A 21,256-nucleotide genomic window follows, 5' to 3' on the forward strand; every position below is an offset into this window, starting at 1 on the left:
AAATGAAAGTTAATAATACTGCATGCTAATTGGATATTCTTTTAAATAATAATTTTGATAAAAAAATATTAATATTATTATATGTATTTTTATCATATAATTAATTGAGATGTTTTTTTTATTATATAATTAACTAAGATAAAATGAATTTTTCTTCTAAACCGAGTTTATCAAACATTTAGTATTGTAACATTTAAGTTATAATAGCCCTACCACAGTACCAAATAGAACCTCATCTTTTAAACTAAAGTCGAAAACTCAATGACCCTACAGTCAATATATATATATATATATATATATATATATATATATATATATATATATATATATATATTCATAAATATCACTAAAATAACTCGGTTATGAACTCTAAAGAAAAAAAAAAAAAAGGCACGAACGTAATAGTGTTTGCAAAAAATTGAATATGTAATTCATACCGAACATTTTCATGAAACATGCCCAAAACATATAAACCAATTTGAATTATATATCTTTCTCTTCTAGATATATGGCTTAATTTCCTCTCGAACAAATTATACTCGACAGTAACACCACATGCCAAGACACAGAGGTAAAGGGATGCAAAGATCAGAGAATTAAAGGAGCATTACAATAAGCTGTTTTAAATTTGTTCCTTTATTATTTTCTAATAACTGGCGTTTCCATCACAGCACACTTGCAATCAGCCGATTTTTATCTGTTGCCGTATTGCAACAATGCAACATATATAGCTCTCTTTATCAGTATCCATTTTCACTTTCTTCTTCTCCTTAATACTGTAACAATATTAAAAAGAAATGTTGGAATGTATTTGCCATCCATGTATACTAAATAACTTCATACATGGTGTAAGAGATATTGTAACATCTTTCAAGTTTGTTTGGTTTGATATTCTGGACGAAAACGGGTTGCCGTTTATTGAGAAAACGGCTAACCGTTTAAGTCCAGAGAGCATGTTTTTTGTTCTGGAATAAACGGCTCACCGTTTATGGTGAAAACGGCTTACCGTTTAAGTCCAGAGAGCATGTTTTATGTCCTAGAATAAACGGCTCACCGTTTATTGAGAAAACGGCTAACCGTTTATTTCCAGAAAGTTGTCAATTGGAAAACGGTTAGCAAGATTGAAAAGATTTCAATTGTAAATCGATGCATTTTCAAACAAAAAGAGTTTTTTCGAAGAAGTACCATTTCTAATGGTTGTATTCTTTCAAAAAAACATCTTATTCATAAAAAGGAAGACATACAATAAGATTAGAAATCAGATTTTGAAGATTTCATGCTTGTTCTGGAAATACAATCTTATTTGCTAATGATTGTATTCAGGATTTGATATATCTTGGGGGTAATTTGCCATTAAAACTCTATAGCAAACCAAGATTGGTGAGGGCAAATAAAACCTTAAAGGAAAGTGTGTAAACACGTCTCAAATCCTAAGAAATTTCATTGTTCTTTGCCTCCATATTCTCATAATTCACCAACAATCTTTAAGGTTTTAATTTTGTGCAAATGTAGGTTGAGAAGAGTTTGACATCATTTCTGAATCCTAGTGTCCATCTCGATCGTTTTGATGGAACTAATTTCACTCGTTGGAAGGGAAAATTGTTCTTTCTCCTTACTGTTCTTAAAGTGGCATATGTTCTTGATCCGAAATTGGAACCATTTCCAGAACCAAGAGAAGATGATACCGAAGTTGTTAAGGCTGCAAGGAAACGTCGTGAAGATGATGAATTGATATGCCGGGGTCACATACTCAATACGCTTTCTGGCAGATTATATGATCTCTACAATTCTATGACTTCTCCGGTGGAAATTTGGAATGCTCTTGAATATAAATACAAAACAGAGAAAGAAGGTACTGACAAATTCCTTGTATCTAAATATTTTGAATTTATTATGGTAGACACAAAATCCATTCTTGATCAAATACATGAGTTACAAATTATTGTTGCTAAGCTTCGAGAGTTAAAAGTTGAAATTTCTGAATCATTTCATGTTGGGGCTATTATTGCTAAATTGCCTCAAAGTTGGAATGATTATAGAAAGAAACTCCTTCATAGTAAAGAGAACATAACTTTAGAAGAATTGCAAAAACACTTGGTAATTGAAGAAGAGACTAGGTCTCGTGAATCCAAGGATAAGCATGATTATACTAAAGTTAATGTTGTTGAAGCTAGTAAATTCTCAAAGAATTTTAAAGTCAAGAATGACAAGAAATTCAAGAAGTCCAGCACACAAAAGTTTTCTGGAAATTGTTTCTTTTGTGGTAAGAAAGGCCATCGCCAAAGTGATTGCAGATTCAAGAAGAAAAAGGAAGAAGTGAATTCCCATAAAGCTAATGTTATTGAAAACAAATCTGAAGAGATTTGTGCTATGGTTTCTGAAATGCAAATTGGCATGATTACTGAAACCAATATGGCTGAAACTAAGTCCTATGATTGGTGGCTCGATTCGGGTGCAACAATTCATGTTTGTAATGATAAGAAATTTTTCTTATCATACAAAGAAGAAACGGAAGGACAAATGGTTCTCATGGGGAACAATAATGCAGCTATAGTAGTAGGGAAAGGAGTAGTTGACATCAACTTCACTTCTGGAAAGAAAGTTACATTGTATAATGTCTTTCATGTACCTTCCGTTAGGAAGAATCTTATTTCTGCTAGTTGTATGTGTAAGCATGGGCTTAAGATTGTGCTTGAGGGTAATACTTGTATTGTGTCAAAGAATGGATTATTTGTTGGGAAAGGGTATTCTTGTGATGGAATGTACAAACTCAGCATTAATAATAATAATATCAACTTAGCTTATATTGTTGAGTCTTGTGATGTTTGGCATGCTAGATTAGCACATTTGAACTTTAGATCTTTGAAATACATGTCTAAGCATGGTTTGATTAATTGCAATGATGTTAAAGGTCATAAGTGTGAAATCTGCATCCAAGCTAAAATAACTAAGAAACCTTTTCCTAAAGCTGAACGAAATACTCAAATATTGGATTTGATACATACTGATATTTGTGAGTATAATGGCATTTTAACAAGAGGCGGTAAGAGATACTTCATCACTTTTATTGATGATTGTTCTAGATACACTTATGTGTATTTACTTAGAACAAAAAGTGAAGCTTTTGATAAATTTAAAATTTTCAAAGCTGAAGTTGAGAACCAAAAAGATAAGAAAATCAAAATGGTTCGTAGTGATAGAGGTGGTGAATATTTCTCAATTGAATTTAATAATTATTGTGAGGAAGTTGGAATTATTCACCAAAGATCAGCTTCATTTACTCCTCAACAAAATGGTTTGGCTGAAAGGAAGAATAAGATCTTCACGGATATGATAAATTCCATGATCCTTAATGCAAAACTACCAAATAATTTGTGGGGGGAAGCATTACTCACTGCATGTCATATTCATAACAGAATTACATCTTTGAAAACACATATATCTCCTTATGAAATTTGGAAAGGAAGAAAACCAAACTTGATGTATTTAAGGGTCTGGGGTTGTTTATCCTTTTATAAAATACATGACCCTAAGTCATCAAAGTTGAGTGCTAGAGGTATAAAAAGTGTTTTCGTAGGATATGCTGAAAATTCCAAGGCTTATAGGTTGTTAGATTTAGATTCTAATGTGATTGTGGAATCTAGAGATGTTGAATTTATTGAGAATAAATTTCAACATGATTCTAATATTGAATCAGAATCAATTATTGATCAACCATGTGTTAATACTCCTGTTACCTCCACTAACAATAATAAAAGGAAAGAGTCTACGACATCTTTCGAACTAAGGAGGAGTCAACGTGAAAAGAAAGAAAAAAGTTTAGCTCCGGATTTTATTTCATCACAAGCACTACTCTTCTTGGTTGAAGGGGATAGAAAGAATGTATTTAACAAAGTACCATTGTTGTTAAATATTGAAAAAGATCCAAAGACATTTAGCGAGGCTATGTCTTCTAGAGACGCTTCTTTTTGGAGAGAGGCGGTAAATGATGAAATGGATTCGATAATGTCGAATCAAACATGGGTCTTGGTTGATCTTCCTCCAGGATCTCAACCAATTAGCAGCAAATGGGTATTTAGAAGAAAGTACAATAATGATGGTTCTTTGCAAACTTTTAAGGCTAGATTAGTAGCCAAAGGGTTTAAGCAAAGAAATGGTATTGACTATTTCGATACATATGCTCCGGTAGCTAGGTTAACTTCTATAAGAGTGCTATTTGCAATTGCTTCATTGAACAATTTATATGTGCATCAAATGGATGTTAAAACAGCTTTTCTTAATGGTGATCTTGATGAAGAAATCTATATGGAACAACCTGAGGGATTTGTTTTGCCTGGAAATGAGAAAAAGGTATGCAAGTTAATCAAATCTCTTTATGGCTTAAAGCAAGCACCAAAACAATGGCATGAGAAGTTTGATTCGGTAATTTTATCACATGGTTTTAAGCATAATAATACTGATAAATGTGTATATTTTAAATATACGAATGATTTTGGTGTGATTATATGCTTGTATGTTGATGACTTGCTTATCTTTGGAACAAATATGCAAGGAGTAGATGATACAAAGAAGTATTTAACTTCACAATTTAAGATGAAAGATCTTGGTGAAGTAGATACTATCTTAGGTATCAAAGTGAATAAACATAGTGGGGGTTACTCGTTGTGTCAATCTCATTATATAGAGAAAGTGCTTCTTAAATTCAATTATTTGAAATTTAAAGAAGCTAATACCCCATATGATTCTAGTATTAAATTACTAGAGAATTCAGGCCGAATAGTAGCTCAACTAGAATATGCTAGTGCAATTGGTAGCTTGATGTATGCTATGCATTGTACGAGGCCTGATATAGCATTTGCAGTTTGCAAAATGTCAAGATTCACGAGTAACTCTAGTGTTGAACACTGGAAAGCAATTGGTAGGATACTTGGTTATCTTAAAAGGACCGTTAATTTGGGTTTGTTTTATAATGATTATCCTGAAGTACTGGAAGGATATTCAGATGCTAGTTGGGTAACCAATACAAGAGACAATAAATCCACTTCTGGTTGGATTTTTACAATTGCTGGAGGAGCGGTTTCTTGGGCTTCAAAGAAACAAACGTGCATAACTCATTCAACAATGGAAAGTGAGTTTATAGCACTTGCATCTGCAGGCAAAGAAGCAGAATGGCTGAGAAATTTGTTGTTTGATATAATGTTGTGGCCACAACCGATGCCATCTATTTCTTTGTACTGCGACAGTGAAGCTACATTGTCTAGAGCTTATAATAAAGTGTATAATGGAAAGTCTAGACATATTAGCTTAAGACATGAATATGTGAAACAATTAATAGCAGATGGTGTTATTAATATTGTTTATGTTAGGACTAATAAGAACCTAGCAGATCCTTTAACAAAAGGTCTTTCAAGAGACTTAGTTAAGGATACATCTTATGGAATGGGATTGAAACCTTTATATAATAAAGTCACCAACGACGGTAACCCAACTATGTAGTAGTTATACCGCTACTCCATAGTTAAATGGGTAATAACAAGTTGTTGTTATGTGACTGGTTTGACACCGAGTAATAAATAATCCCATTCGAGATATTCGGTGCAAATAGCTACGAGGTTGAGGTTGAGTATTTACTCTTAATGAAGTTCAAGTCTTTTAGTAGCTAAAGACATGATTTGAAAAGTGTATAATGAAAAGTCTAGACATATTAGCTTAAGACATGAATATGTGAAACAATTAATAGCAGATGGTGTTATTAATATTGTTTATGTTAGGACTAATAAGAACCTAGCAGATCCTTTAACAAAAGGTCTTTCAAGAGACTTAGTTAAGGATACATCTTATGGAATAGGATTGAAACCTTTATATAATAAAGTCACCAACGACGGTAACCCAACTATGTAGTAGTTATACCGCTACTCCATAGTTAAATGGGTAATAACAAGTTGTTGTTATGTGACTGGTTTGACACCGAGTAATAAATAATCCCATTCGAGATATTCGGTGCAAATAGCTACGAGGTTGAGGTTGAGTATTTACTCTTAATGAAGTTCAAGTCTTTTAGTAGCTAAAGACATGATTTGAAACTTCACATAAGTGAACATAAGAAATGGTGCCGTTTCTAACAAGGTCATGGTTTAATCTTGTAAATGTTCATGAATCCAAGATAGAGCACAAGGCCGGAATAGTGCTAACTATTGGAACACAACTTTGAAATCTGGGATAGCTTATATGTGATGTATCTCCGGTATTTACTTAAGAGACAAAGTTTAATGCTTAGCACACTATTGTCTTGTAAATGCTTTGAAATACACTCACTAATTAAAGGTTAAAATCGAAAGATACCTTTTGTATGTATAAGTTTATCATTAATAAATCTGAAAAATATTACAATCTAGTGGGGATTGTAAGAGAGATTGTAACATCTTTCAAGTTTGTTTGGTTTGATATTCTGGACGAAAACGGGTTGCCGTTTATTGAGAAAACGGCTAACCGTTTAAGTCCAGAGAGCATGTTTTTTGTTCTGGAATAAACGGCTCACCGTTTATGGTGAAAACGGCTTACCGTTTAAGTCCAGAGAGCATGTTTTATGTCCTAGAATAAACGGCTCACCGTTTATTGAGAAAACGGCTAACCGTTTATTTCCAGAAAGTTGTCAATTGGAAAACGGTTAGCAAGATTGAAAAGATTTCAATTGTAAATCGATGTATTTTCAAACAAAAAGAGTTTTTTCGAAGAAGTACCATTTCTAATGGTTGTATTCTTTCAAAAAAACATCTTATTCATAAAAAGGAAGACATACAATAAGATTAGAAATCAGATTTTGAAGATTTCATGCTTGTTCTGGAAATACAATCTTATTTGCTAAAGATTGTATTCAGGATTTGATATATCTTGGGGGTAATTTGCCATTAAAACTCTATAGCAAACCAAGATTGGTGAGGGCAAATAAAATCTTAAAAGAAAGTGTGTAAACACGTCTCAAATCCTAAGAAATTTCATTGTTTTTTGCCTCCATATTCTCATAATTCACCAACACATGGCACATAAAATATTGACTGGAAAGAAGGAATGTAAAACATGAATATAAAAAATGTTGACTTGTAGAAAAACTGAAGAAATTAATGATCATTAAGAAAAATTTGTATTTCACTCTCATTGATTCATGGTAACACAAAGGCTGAATTTTTACAGATTGAAAAGATAAAAATGAAAATGATACATTTAACATGATTTTGATAACTGAACCCACTAGAGGCTATCCAAGGGATTGTTTCCCTGAATATTAGCAATAAATTTTTGTATTGATTGGCAAAATTTGTTTTTGTCTTTTGTTTCCATATTGAATTTGATTCTTCAGAATAACAAATATATAGTTGCTTCAGCCATTCCAAAAACTTTATTATGACTAACAAAGAATTGACATTAAGCACCGGCTGCGATAATTTAAATTTTTTGAAACCAACATTGCAAAATGCTTTAATAAACCCTAGAAGCACATGCTACAGACATAAACTCTAGATCTCCAGAACTAAGGAGCATTAAGCATCTATCCAAGATAAAAGTTCTATATGAAAATCTTACCTATCATTGAAGGCTGCAACAGGCCTTTGAACTTGCTTACCCACCAGCTAAATTGCCTTGTACGTTATCGGATGTGAAAGCTGCCTTGATCAAGAAAGCGGTCTCCGCTATGACTTTAAAAATCGTTTTCACTGATTCCGGAGGTATGTATTCCTCAGTGGACGCTAGATCAATAATGTGAAATGCAATAGTGAGAAGGCTTCCAGGGACATCACCGTGACCATTCAATGGTGGCCTATCAGGTAAAATGGAAAAGCCACAGGGAAAAATGTTCACAATTTCAGGGCTACCACCATTAAGAACCCCAGACATTGCAAGGGCATCAACCGGTGCGTATATCACATAAGAGCCAATATCATCGCTGAAACTTTCTTGCAAGTAAAAAATTTCGACCTCCTCTGGCGTAGCCTGTAAATCAATAAGCAAAGTTTCATTCACTTGTTTGAACAATTGGAATTTTGATTAAACTGTACATGTAAGGAGTAAGAAATATGGTAACTCACATTTACTTGCAAGATCGATACACGGTTCTCTGGATTGTTACCATTAATGACGTATGCAAGTTCTCGAATTATATGTCCAAATAAACGAGTATCCCACTGCATACCATGTCACAGAACACAAACAATGTTCAATGGAGTTTCAAAATTGAAGGAAGAGAAGTTCAATGGATAATCAGGTATTGTTATTGAAGCAAAGTTCATATATTCAAGCAGCTTAGTGTTGATTAAATACAACTCAATATGCATGATCAACAATACTAGGTAAGAAACTTTTAGACTTGTTCATAAAACAATCAAACAAGGATCGTGTAAATGACGGTAGAAAATCATCTCCTTTATAATATCCCCTACCGAGAACTCCTAGTTAACAATTAATATCACAAATTGACCCTTCAATATGATGAGCATTCCACAATGGCCATGAGAACAAAACCCTAAGAAAAAAGACCATCAGAATAAGAGATTCCATGAATGAAACATCAAGAACCATAATTGAAATATAACCTTGGTTCGAGAATTCTCATCACGAAGGAAATCAAATAGTCTCTTTGGTGGAACAGCAAGCCTGATGGAAGTTGTGAAAACAATCTTGCTACTAGGAGGCATTCCGGGAACAGGTATGCTGCCCTTGGTCATTGCCCTAATATCTTCAGCTCCTCTTATAGGTAATGGCATCCATTGATTTTCATTACAAGCACTAATGTCTCCCCAAAAGCTTCTTGTCATTCTCTCAGCCAACTTCAACAGACTCTCTCTCCCAGCTTGAGGTAGTAATACTATCCACAAAACAAATCAAGCCTTATAACTTTACTCACAAAAAAAAAAAAAAGAGGCAAACGCATTCTTCAATAAAAAAGGTTTCTAAAGGGAATTACATTAATCTTCGACAAAGAAAATCTCTCTTTAACACGTCTTTAAGACATAAGTGAACAAAGTTCGTAAGAATTATAAGACATATTGAAGATCTTATAGTACTAAATTAATTACCGCCGTCATGTGTAGGAGCAGTTCTTGCCCTTAGAGTAGCAAGCCATTGACAATGTCGGATTAGAGCAGCAAACCAACGCTTTGCACTAAATGTGAAACCGGAAATAACTAGAGGCCGATAAATGCTCTGAACCAATCGATTATCCACCGCCACATGCTCAACCCATATAACCTAAGAATATTGAAGATCATGACATGAGATAAGCAACAAAAAATAAGCTTTAATGAAGTATATTAAGTAGACTTAAAAGTTGTGTAAGTTAACAAATACATCTTGATACCTTAGAGCATCCCTCAGGCATTCCCTGAATTAAACAGCCCGATGGCCTTCTTCGGAATCCTGATGCCGGATAAGGGAATAGATTTTCCAAAGAAACATCAACAACACCCCATGTCCCATAGCCTAGCTGTTTGCAGTACCTCACAAAATGGCTCTCGCGAGTAGGAACAAGTGCTGTAGGTAGATGAAGTTCCACAGTCATCTGAAAGAATCATATTAGTCACTAAGCCTTTTTTTTTCAAAAAAAAATTGAAAACAGTCAACTTCTTAGGAAACCAGTGAATGAGTAAATGCATTTCCTTGTATCTACAAGAAATATGGTTGCGGTAATCAAAGTTCATTGTAAAAACAATTTAGAAGTTGCATATTCCAATGGGAACCTTTATTCTCTTTTTCTTAATGTGAAACTTTATGAATTTTCTCACAAGATCATGCAATAGGGAAATGAAGTTGAACTGAAGACTTAAGTTTGAATGCAACTAGAACTCAACTTTAGTTAATTGATTGTAATCACCATTTTGCTATATGAAGAAACAGAAATTTCTTATATGATTAGAAAATTTGAAATTTCTCAATGCATGCACTACTTTCTCTAGTAAAATTTTGCATTCAAATAAGGGAAGTGAAACTCATCTAACAGCAAAATTACCAGTTGCAGTGTGCCATCATAGTTCCCGTCCACTCCTGTTGATAGAACCTGTAGTAGATTTGCTCTTGAGATAATATTTGCAAACACTAACGACCACTGATTCTGATTATCAAAACAAAACAAAAAGGAATTTAATTATGGCTCAAAATTAATGACACGGAAAACTAATTAACAAATGGGAAAACCCACCACATCCATTAGCCATTCAACAACACTGGCTGGATTCGTACTAACTAAACCTATTTGGCGTGAAGCTTCCGCGTGAAGATGTTCCTCTTCAAGTTCCTTAGGTAACATAGGCCTATCTGTACATTCAGATGGAGATTCATCGTTGGGCTCTAAGTTAGGCAAACATTGAGGACCTCCTACCTCAACCATTCTCATAATTTCCCTCAATGTTGCATCAACACTTCCAAATTCCTTCATATGCTCGAAGCCATTTAGACTTTCACTGTCTCCATCGATATGCCATAGAGGTTCTCCCTCGAGGGCCATTTTCAGTAGCTCCTCCATTGCCGAAGAGGCAAGATCAGTGATTCTGGTCTTGTTTGTATCGGCAGACACTGAAACGGCCATAAGTAGGTCACTTGCTCGGTTCATCTGATCACTTGTAACGTTAGTTGATGCTCTAGAATCAGGTGAATCTTGTGGAGAAGCGCGAACACTAAGTGAAGGGGAGCTGGTATCTTCATCATTTTGATGCACATCATCAACCTTGTAGTCAAGGCAAAGATCATACAAAAAATAAAAAGTTAATTACATATATAATCCAATACGAAGATGCGTGTAGGGTTTTTCATTAGAAATTTTAATGACCATATAGTATATCTTACGGTCATGTCTCATGAATGTTGAATAAATATGAATTAAAACATGAGACTATTCAATTACAATTAAAAAATTTGGTAGCGAGGTTACAATTAATGTGTCAGTTGATGCAGCGAGCCTTTTACTACTTACCCTTATATTGACATCAGGCCGTTCAAACCCTAATTGCCCACTAACGTCCATCGCATTCTCATCACCTGAACTCCGAAAACCTTCAACAAAACTTATTTTGATACCCAAAAAAATTAAATCAAACTAAAGAAATTAGCATCAACATGACATGATAAACAAGAATTTCTGAAAAAGATAAACTAAATTATTATATAGAAAAAAAAGTGTAATAATAATAGCCACATATGTCTCAATTTATGTTCAAAGAACTCACATCTCCATGGCTCTTAGTTCACTGTTCTCGTCTTTGTCACGAAAATGACCATCGTGTTTGTCCATATGTTTAATTTCAACTGTGACACATCATAAATTTCAGTTTGGTTAATTTGGTCATAAAGCTCATAGTGATACTTTTCTCTCCAAGAAATCTAATCAAAATGAACAAAAATAACTTGAATCAGAAAATGATCTCAAAAGATCAAACCTAAATTAACAACAGAAAAGGGAAAATTCGGGGAAATGCTTAGGATTCATGTTGAATCTACACAAACATAGAGTTCATTTTTCAAAATTAATGTACATTCTTGCATTAAAAAAGAAAAAGAAAAAAATTTGAAAAGAAAAATAACGACAGAAAATTAATCTAATATCACATAAACATACATGATGATCATCAGATAAATATCAGCAGAACAGATTTATCACTCTCTAGAATACATCGAGATATAAAATTTTTTTTTTTTTGGGATAAATATGATATACAGAGAAATTTTGTGTCACTATGCGGTTACTGCATGTGTTGGGCACGCAGAAAGGAGTAGAACACCAACACTGCCAGGTAATAATAAGAAGTTGAAAAATAATGTTGTTGTTAGGATTTGGTGCCTACGTGGCAATTTCTCTCCTTTTTTTTTTTTTGGGGTTTTGATTGGTGGATCGTTTAATTTGCTTAGGTGCTTCGGTGCTATTACAGTTCCGTCACTCAGTCACGCTCACGAGTGCGGGCTTCAGGTGGGATTTATGTTGGTGGGCGATGATATTTTGACCTCCTGGAGTCTGAAATCACCATGAAATCTTTTATTTATTTATTTAGTTTTAATATTAATTTTTAGTAAAATTTTATGGATAATAGTAAAAACATGAATCATATCCTCATCCAATCAAAATAAATACGGAAAAATAAGGAAAAATATCTACCGTCCATTTGATTTTGTCCATTTTTTTAAAAATACACAAATCTTAATTTTTTTTACTGCACTCCACCTAAAGTAAGGTTTTCTTGCATCCATCCACCTCCGTTTGCACGTGGTTAAGAAAACTAACGGAAAATTGATCAAATGACCATTTTACCCCAAATATAAAATTATAATTTTGCCCTAAATAAATGTAAAAAAAAAAAAAAAAAGAGTGGCTAGCCGAAACCTTACCCCCCAAACTTAGTAAACCCCTCCTCTATTTTACTATCCTTGCTATGGTGGCCCGAGCCCCTTGCTTCTTCTTCTTTACAACATTTTCTTTCTTATTCTCTGTCTTAGCCTCCAAAGTATCATGAGAACTAAGCTCATTACCACCAAACTGATGCTTCACGTCACCACTCCTACTGCTACTTCTTGAATTTCTCCGCAACGAAACAGACCTCTCTTGGCTCCTCTTCTTCTTAATACCCTTATCCTCAATACCCACAAACGAACTATCAACCTTCTTCTCATTCACCTTTGGTTTCTCTTCAACTTCTCTATCCTTTCTATCTCTTTTTTTACCATAAGCATTCTTGGATGTTGCTTTAATAGAGCTGCGTCTCCCACACACCACCATTGTTGGACCTCTGTTTAGGTTTAGTAACAGTAATGGGTTTTTGCTTACAAAGCATATCGGTCATTTCTTTAATGACTAGGGCCTGGAGGTCTTGTGCTTGAGAGCTTTTTCTGAAGAAAATTACAAAGTTGTTGAATAACAAAAGGAGATCTTTAAAGAATTTTTGGAAACAATTGGAGTAAAGTCCTCTGTCAAGCCTGGATTGAATTGTTCCAAGATCAATGTGTTGTAAACGACGTCATTTGGGGCTGCTTTGTTGAAATGACCGATTTGCCCCTACGACATCAGTAATGTTATAACGGATTCTAAACGGAAGTAGAAAAGTAAAATAAAACGTAACTCCAAAGAGATTTCAGCAAAAAAATAAAAGAATTGTGTATTTTTAAAAAAATAAAAAAAAACGAATGGACAATGAATATTTTTCCGAAAAATAATTTAACGTAAGCTAATTGCAACTTTATAGGCCCAAAAACGAAGGTTAAATGATTATCAAAGGGCTTCAATAATGCTTCATAACATTTTATAACCCTCCAAATCGTACGGAAAACTCTCTATGAAATCTGCACAGTTTCTATTCATGTAAGATAAGCAGTCCACTCTTCTTGTTTAATCGTCACCCTTTCTCCAAAAAAAATAAAAAGGACATTGATCATTCGTCACCCAGCAATGGCCTATACAGTAGGAGGCTGATTACAGTGTAAGAAATTCAGGTAAGTTTTGTCCAAGACAATAAACCAATTGTTAACTGAATATAAATTAAAAATTTCACATAAAAGAAGCTCGAAATGATCACAAAATAAGTATTTCGAACCTTCAAAGTCATGTGGTACAACATTAGGAGGGAATGAAAACTTTTCACTTTTCACTCTAGGATGTATCTATGTAGTATACAAGTAATAAGATGCTGAGGGTGAAGAAGAAACCGATCAATATCTACTCTGGAAGCTCCAACAAAATCTGGAAACTCATGAGATGTATCTTTCCTACAAACAGGCTGCCATTATTTTCTTGGAAGAATATCTGAAATTGTAAAATCATGGAAAGGTGGACCTGAAACATGGGAAAAAAAAAGGCATTAATTTGCAGATGGCAAGAATTAGAAACCTTAACCTCATCTCATCCAAAAATATCAGATGAGCCGATTTGGAAAGAACAAAATGTCTGGCTTATACACTTTTCCACTTACAGGTTGAGTGTTGTCCAAAAGACTCTCTAAATGCTAGGCATAAATATTTTAGGAACAAAAGTAGTCCTTATATAAAATCTATGCCTGACCTTTTTGGTCTCCAAGGATGTAAAATGGAAAATGTGCAACCATCTTTCTTCCGCCTTCACTCCAGTTGACAGTTCCTGGTTTCTGGATGTCATGTTGTGAAGGTCTTGATGGCCCCAGAATAGACAAACAAATTGCAGGGTCATTCATTAAACCCAAGTAATCACGAGCACGCTTCCATACCCTTGCATCTGAGATCCGAGATCGAGCTACCTGGAAACAAATACCCAATTTAATGAGTTCTAATTGTATGGCAAGAAACATATTGCAGATATGTAGCGCCTCTCTTGTGTTTCACTAGCAAGCATGAACATGTAGGTTTTTTTCTTAAAAGGGAAATCATAACAGACGATAATTAAAAGTAATAAACAGACCTTGCCCAAGGAAACACGTGCCCTTGGTAATAATTCACGGTGATATGTGGCAAGCTTTGCAATAGCTGTAACAACAAAACATAAAAGCCTCGACTGTGATGACTTCCTGTAGTTTTCACTATCAGGGCCCACAGATGCTTCCTGCCTTAAGCCAACACTGCTTTCCAATTAAGGAAAAATGAGAGTCAGCAGACCTATCACAATGATCAGGAAGAAAAACTCAAAGAGCTCACATAGAGCTATTGAAATTTTACCTAGATGAAAGGTTTTCATACAAAAGTAGCTCTAAATTTTCAAAGAGCTCACGAGCTGCATCTTTGTGAGATGCACCACCTCCGCCGTGCTCCCCAATGGCCCAACACAATTGTAGAGCCAACTCCATCTGTGCAGGAAAACATTAACCAAATTGTTCTCTAAACCAAAATTCATTACAGTCAAAGGGATGTAGCAACCGACCTTAGCAGGGCTATCATAGGCTTCTGCAAGTCTGTCCATTATAGGCTTCTGCAAAGGAGTTAAACTGAATTGTCATAAATAATAAAAGATGATGTGTTGGAATAGAATCTACCAGAAATATGGTTGGTGAAATGCACAGTTAAAATAATTTATAATACTTTCCTTGACAACCATCACTCAGATATTTTATCCGACTCCTGGCAGTGGAGGCACTGCCAGTACTATAAATGCAGACCCGTACAAAAGAACTCACAGCGAACTGCCATTAAATCCTCTAAACGTCTGGCTTCTCTAAAACAGATATCTAAGTTTATGGGCTGTTGGCAAGCAGAATTTCACAATCTCAAGAGAAGAAAACTCTAATGCGCAATAAAATCATGCCAACAGCATGAAAATGACAATCACATTTTCAATATTCAATTATGGAATTACTCATTAACAACAACCATGCAAAAGAAGTTTCCAAGTATAATTATGGATGAATGTCTTCAAATTTTGTAAGTGTTAGTGACTCCTGATAAAGATTCCCGCCTTTTGCACAATGATCTGACAAAAGATTTGTACTTCAGGTTTTAAGTCAAATGCCCAAACATACCATGCACTGGAAGAGCTCTTGAATATCAAATGGTTGAAATATATAAATGATAAGATATCTACTATAAGGTAATATTTTGCGAGACGATACCTTCAAAAGCGCAATAAAATCTGGAGATCGCTGAAATGCAGCAAGCAAGAATTCTAAGAGCCTTTTACGAACCTACAAGCATATATAAATAGAAAATATTAGAAGGCAACGGTCAAATAATAACAGTAACAATGAAAACAATTTATTATTTACCATACTTCAGTGAAAAGGAAAGAATTTATATCCTGTTGCAGGTGTTGGTGAATTACTAGATAATTTTCTTCTTTTCAGTGCATTTATGCATTGCCTACTTTTGGAAACCTTAAGCGGCAGAAATAAAGAACATGACCTTCCCTAAATATGCATAATCCAAGTTTGTGGATCTTACCAGTCCCGACATGTCATAAATGCACTGCTTCCAGATCTTATTATTGCTTTTGCAGTAAGCAAAAACTAAAATGGAATCTTAAAACATTTCCAAATATGGTAGTACCTCGTAAGAAAAGTTTTTGTCAAGGAACAGAGTAGCATTTCTTGCCATAAGCTGGGGAATCAATGCACAGATTAAGGCTGCCAAAGAGAGGGAAAATCTCAGAATTGCTATCACCTTGACCAGAAAGCAATACAACTTTTTTTCATTACAATTGCAATTTTCAGATTATTAGTTCATAAAAAGAGGAAAATTGCCCACATTAAATGAAGATTCACAGAAGTATAGACATACAATCATTGACATCTCGCAATGCTATAGCAAAATATACGTCCAGGAGCCGGGGCGTCATACTCAATATCTGTTTCAACCTATCAGACGGAGGGGCATTTATTGCAGCTTGTAATGTTGCAGCCATTCCAGGAGAAGCCCAGTGTCGCTCCTGATATAAGCATAATTACACTGTCAACTTATTTCACCCATCCGTCCACGAAAGATGTTCAACCCAATATGGAAAATGAAATAAAATCTATGATTTTATAGCTTTGAAACTGTAAGTGAATTCAATTCAAATACTTATTGCATCCACTGATAGGGAAAAGAAATAATACACAAATACTTATTGCATCCACTGATAGGGAAAAGAAATAATACACAAGTTGTAATTAAGAAAGGCTGCAACAGGTGGATCCAGAGAAGGTAAATAACCAAACTGAGATGACAGATGAATACATAAAACTGTCAAAAAAAAAGAAAAGAAGAAACAGAATATATGAGAATGCTCTTGATCTGTAAGACAACCATATTTCTACACTGTCAACAAGATGAAAAATTCTTTCATTGGGAAAATTAATCATTTGCATTTTCCTGGTAGCAAAACAGAAATAGACATGGAAAGAACCATACAGCAAGGCCATCATTTTCATCCTTCAGCAGTTCAAGAAACAGAGGATCAGCTACATCTATTGTATTACTATCCTCTGATTCAGAGTCTCCCCCTCCATCTGCTATGGTTGAACCAGTATAGGCTTCATCCATAAGTGCAAGCAGCATCTGCATTTATATGCATTTAGTAAAACTAGTTGCACTAAGCACAAATTTCTGGTTAGATCCATGTATTTCCAAAGGTCTCAAAAGTAACCTCAGGGGCCGTACTCTTCTGGATTGTAGCTATGCTGCTTCCAATTAATGATCCTGAACTCTTTTCTACCTTCTCCAAGGCCACAACTAAAACTAGTACAGACAAACAAGGGGTAAAAAAGTTTAAAATGAAGTTAGTTTTAGAGTAATGCTGCTTGACAATCCATGATAATCAGAGCCACTATCAAGATAACAAGATATCTGCTCAAAGGGCTTCATTAAAAAGGGGAAAAAGAAAGGGAAAGTGACTGGGGTAAACCACTCAGAAAACCCATTGCCTACTAGAAAAAATAAATATAATAAGAAAAGTTTAAGGAGAAGCAGCTGCTATGAAGTAAATATTATTAGCGTTTCTAAATCTTCTGACATTGCAACACTTCCCGATTTAGCAGTGGAAAATTTTCCATTGAAGCAGTATATTACTTTAGTAACCGTCTATGGGGAAGAAGAGAATTAATCCTACGGTAAAGTTTTACTTCTCAAACCCAGGCTTGGATATTTCTTTTTTCTCAAAGCCAGGCTTGGATATTTCTTTCAAGCCTATGAAATGAAACAAACTGTGCATTTATCTTGAACAGCATAGAATTGGCTTGTCTCATTTGAAGCCCTACACTTTCCAATCACATAACCTAAGAAAGACAGATATCCCTACTTTAATCGGGGTGTAAAAAGGCCAAATGATTGTGTTGGTACCACTCCACTAAAACATAGTAGTTTGTTGGTAAGCCAAATGTACAAACTCACTTGGCAAATCCACTAGAGCTGAAAGTAGAGGAAGAAATGATGCAGATGACATCACAGCTGGAAAAACCTTCAGGAATGCTTTTTCTAATCTGCCAAGCCAGATGAGTAAGTTGGTCTAAATGAGATAGTTTATCAGGAGAAAGCATCTAAACAGTGCTTTGTACTTTTTCAAACTATAATACATAATCAACGTTTTACAACAAAACCATTTATAGACCACAACAACACGGAAAATATTGATTAAGAACTCCAAAATCTCCATGTTCTAGAAATAAATTATGGCCTCAAAATTTACAGTTTATAAAGGGTATTCAGAAAAGGGAAGCCTTGATTGTTGCTTTCTCCAGAGCAAAGATTTCAGTTTAGCGAGAATAAAACCCAGCACCGCTAAATTTTGGGGAATAAGAAACACAAAACGATAAAAATTGATTTTATCTAATAATTAAAAACAAAATAACAGTTGCAAACGAGAACTTACTTCTCTCCATTCCATGCTATTAGCTTTAGCAACAGAGGAAAGAACTGCAAGGAGATCATTAATATCAGACAGAGTTGCATGACTGTAATAGTGCTGATTGTATCTAATAGACCCGTACGACAATGATTTATATTGACTTTCCACTGTTCAATCAGAGGACCAAAGCCAAATGAAATTTCATCCAAAGCCAAATGAAATTTCATTTTCACATTATTTGAATACAATTGGGGTGAATTATTAAAGTTTTATTGCAAACAATTTTAAATGATGATAGGTTGAATATTTAGAGGTGTGATGTCCGGCCAAATAACAATTTTCAGCTCCGAATTTTATTAGGGATAGACCTACTCTTACAACATAAGAGCAACATAAATATTAAATCATACCTGTGGCAACAAGGTAGGGAAAGAACTCAAAAGTTTTTTCTTGTTCACATTTATAAAATCAAGGGTTGCTTCTGCAACAACAGGATCTGCAAACTCACTGTAAACAACATCAGAATAATATACAGGTGTGCTCTAATTAGATATTGCAAATAGTATTTCACAATAATGTTCAAACAAATCCATGAGCAAAAGCCATTACTTGTGTGCATATGGCCTATACTCTAAACCACAGGCAAATTATAGAAGGAGATTGATCGTCATTTTTCACTTTGGCTCTACTGTTATCAGGAAGCTTGTTTGTGGTGAGCACGGATTTTGTTCTAGCGCCCAAAAATAATATTCTAAAGTTTTTGTATGTTGTCCATTGCTTATGTGCATATGGCCTCTATTTTACAATAACTCAACAATTCTAAAGAGGCAGTACTTTAACACCCATTTCAATGTCAATGCTCCTGCAAGGAATCTATAGGTATGGAGCTACATCAAAAAGTACTTTCACTGCTTTTCTTACTTATAAGCACTTAATTAATGGTTTTCTAAGAATATGATACATATTTATCACATCTTTCATCACTGTATGCAAGTGATGATCACAGATATCATTTAATGATCAAATTTATCCTTTACCGGCTCAAACATGAACGGAAAAACGTCCTTATACTTGGATCAGCATCATGTAGAACCACTTCCCCAAAATCAAGGAAGAACTGAAGAATATCCTGTTGTGTAATATGCAAACAACAAATTTAAGCAATATTAACAAAATGTAACTGGCAGAAAAAAGTTAAACCACAGGATTTTTATTTTTCTTTTAAAAAAGAACATTATAAACAAACATATGACTGCGATTGCTTCTGTAAATTGTTTTTGAACAAAGATACTTTTTATATAATCACTTAAAAACTCTTTTTGAAAGATCATCATCTATCAATCACTTCTCCAGAAGAACATGTAAGTGATCCTCTAAACCAAAAGAAAGAAAAGTAGTAAAAATACATTTTGATGCCAAATAGCAATTTTCTATTTGAGCATGAAGCTACAAATAGGCATAAAAGCACATTAGATGATGCTAAAGCATTTTTAGAGGAGCCAAAATCATTCCCAATTACACAACGAGCATACATAACTGAATCAGCCGAAGCACAGTAGGATTCTACTTCTAATAATCACAACAAGTAAATATTGCATAGAGATACAAAAAATTTTAAGCAAATTAAAGCTAAATACAGCAAAAATAAGTTAAAATAAATAAACAGAACTTGAGGGGGACGCAATACCAGCAAGAGAAGGCCATTGGAGGTGCGAGATTGCGAAAGCGAAGCAACGGATCGTTGAAATAGCTTGTTAATAAGCGGATAAACTCTTGCCACGAGGTCATCGTTTTTCTCCTCCTTACAGAGGTTGTATAACTTCTTAACCTATTCAGAAAGAGACACACAGAGAAGAAAAACAACTATGACATCAACCAAACGCACCGTTTAAATGAATTCGCGCGGGAACGAAAATTACGTACAGAGTGGAGAACGGAAGGATCGGCGGCGGGGTCGGTGGCGACACTGGAGTCTCTAGCGCTGTTCGATAAGTTTCGCAGATGGAAATCCCAGCCTCTGTCTCGATCGGACATTCTTTTTGGAACTCGAAAAGTGTTTCTCTTGTTTCCTGAAATCAAATTTTTGTTTCTCGTTTTTCTTTTTTCTCCCTTTTTTCCTTATTCCGTGTTTGTGATTTCAAAAATGAGAATAGGCGAAAGAAGTTTCCTCTGCCGAACTCGGAGTCTGTCTGGGAGACTTGTCTGTCAGTGCAAAATTCCCAGAATCGGCACCGTTTTCTGCTTCTCCATTGAACGCTGCGTTTTACTCCAACAAGGCGAAATTCAGCCCAGTGTTTTGATTGGGCCCAATGTGAAACCAAGTTTGTATTAGTTGCGGACCCGAGTGGAACTTTTACCACCGCTCAAAAATCCATGTAACACCCCTTTTGAATTCTATTCCCTAAAATACCCCCTTTTAATTTATAAAATTTTAATTCATAAATTAAAATCAATCATTTTATCAATAATATTTCACCCTAAAAAAAGTATTTCTTTTAAGTTTTTATTTATAAATGTATGCAAATCCTAAAATCTCAAATTATTTTCTTCTTGTCACATAATTTCTATCTCCATAATTCTTAATTCTTAAAAGTTTCTCAAAAAGAAAAATTTTCAATTAAAATCTGAAATATAAAAATAAATGATGAAATGAGCCAGATGTAAAAAATTATTAAAAGAATAATTTGTTTAAGTGTTTAATTGAAATTTTATTAAGAGGAGGAATTAATTTATTTTTAATTATTTAAGTAATTTCAATTAAAGACGAGTTTTATAACAAAGCTAGAATGGTGTCAAAAAGGCCTAATAATTATTTAGGTAATTTATTTTTAATTATTTAGGTAATTTCAATTAACGAGGAGTTTTATAACAGAGTTGGAATGGCGTCAAAAAGCTTAATATTTGGACCTGTATAGATATTAGGTCCAATTGTATCGAGTGAGTTTCTTGTAGGCATTGAAACAGTGAAAGAATTCTCTCATCCGTTCAACCAATAAAATCTCTTAC

General features: G+C 34.3%; 2 protein-coding genes across 5 annotated transcripts; both read right to left on the bottom strand.

The window, feature by feature from the left end:
• Positions 1–348: 348 nt before the first annotated feature.
• LOC102619682 (homeobox-leucine zipper protein ROC2-like) lies at positions 349–11,287 on the bottom strand. 2 transcript variants are annotated; one of them, XM_025093743.2, is made up of 10 exons: positions 11,214–11,287; positions 10,961–11,051; positions 10,190–10,714; positions 10,001–10,102; positions 9,353–9,553; positions 9,072–9,243; positions 8,589–8,860; positions 8,085–8,180; positions 7,582–7,989; positions 349–776 (listed from the first exon to the last, which is right to left on the bottom strand). In XM_025093743.2, exons 1-9 carry the CDS (start codon positions 11,276–11,278, stop codon positions 7,618–7,620), a joined length of 1,896 nt encoding a protein of 631 aa, XP_024949511.1. In that variant the 5' UTR covers positions 11,279–11,287; the 3' UTR covers positions 349–776; positions 7,582–7,617. The 2 variants fall into 2 exon arrangements, with proteins under 2 accessions (XP_024949511.1, XP_015381349.2); XM_015525863.3 differs by lacking the exon at positions 349–776 and having other exon boundaries at positions 7,318–7,989.
• Positions 11,288–13,385: 2,098 nt separating this feature from the next.
• LOC102611754 (uncharacterized) lies at positions 13,386–20,476 on the bottom strand. 3 transcript variants are annotated; one of them, XR_003062907.2, is made up of 18 exons: positions 20,174–20,476; positions 19,938–20,078; positions 19,288–19,379; positions 18,661–18,757; positions 18,275–18,318; positions 17,797–17,885; positions 17,054–17,145; positions 16,819–16,965; positions 16,567–16,650; positions 16,207–16,354; positions 15,976–16,052; positions 15,543–15,614; positions 14,858–14,905; positions 14,656–14,783; positions 14,402–14,558; positions 14,030–14,240; positions 13,566–13,804; positions 13,386–13,440 (listed from the first exon to the last, which is right to left on the bottom strand). XR_003062907.2 is itself a non-coding variant. In XM_006493876.4 (17 exons), the coding sequence occupies exons 1-17, from the start codon at positions 20,282–20,284 to the stop codon at positions 13,755–13,757; spliced, it is 1,788 nt and encodes a 595-aa protein (XP_006493939.1). In that variant the 5' UTR covers positions 20,285–20,476; the 3' UTR covers positions 13,485–13,754. The 3 variants fall into 3 exon arrangements, 2 of the variants coding, with proteins under 2 accessions (XP_006493939.1, XP_006493940.1); XM_006493876.4 differs by lacking the exon at positions 13,386–13,440 and having other exon boundaries at positions 13,485–13,804; XM_006493877.4 differs by lacking the exons at positions 13,386–13,440; positions 16,567–16,650 and having other exon boundaries at positions 13,485–13,804; positions 20,174–20,474.
• Positions 20,477–21,256: the final 780 nt, after the last annotated feature.

This window comes from Citrus sinensis, chromosome 9 (assembly GCF_022201045.2).
Source record: "Citrus sinensis cultivar Valencia sweet orange chromosome 9, DVS_A1.0, whole genome shotgun sequence".
Taxonomy (NCBI): domain Eukaryota; kingdom Viridiplantae; phylum Streptophyta; class Magnoliopsida; order Sapindales; family Rutaceae; genus Citrus; species Citrus sinensis.

Coding starts and splice junctions, on each gene's coding strand:
- LOC102611754 (XM_006493876.4), bottom strand. CDS start 20,284: ATGTCCGATCGAGACAGAGGCTGGGATTTCCATCTGCGAAACTTATCG. Junction 17,146..17,796: donor AGCTCTAGTGGATTTGCCAA/GTGAGTTTGTAC, acceptor TGTCTGTACTAG/TTTTAGTTGTGGCCTTGGAG. Junction 16,651..16,818: donor ATGAAAATGATGGCCTTGCT/GTATGGTTCTTT, acceptor TTTTTTTGACAG/TTTTATGTATTCATCTGTCA.
- LOC102619682 (XM_025093743.2), bottom strand. CDS start 11,278: ATGGACAAACACGATGGTCATTTTCGTGACAAAGACGAGAACAGTGAA. Junction 10,715..10,960: donor GGCCTGATGTCAATATAAGG/GTAAGTAGTAAA, acceptor CTTGACTACAAG/GTTGATGATGTGCATCAAAA. Junction 9,554..10,000: donor ATGATGGCACACTGCAACTG/GTAATTTTGCTG, acceptor TGATTCTTTCAG/ATGACTGTGGAACTTCATCT.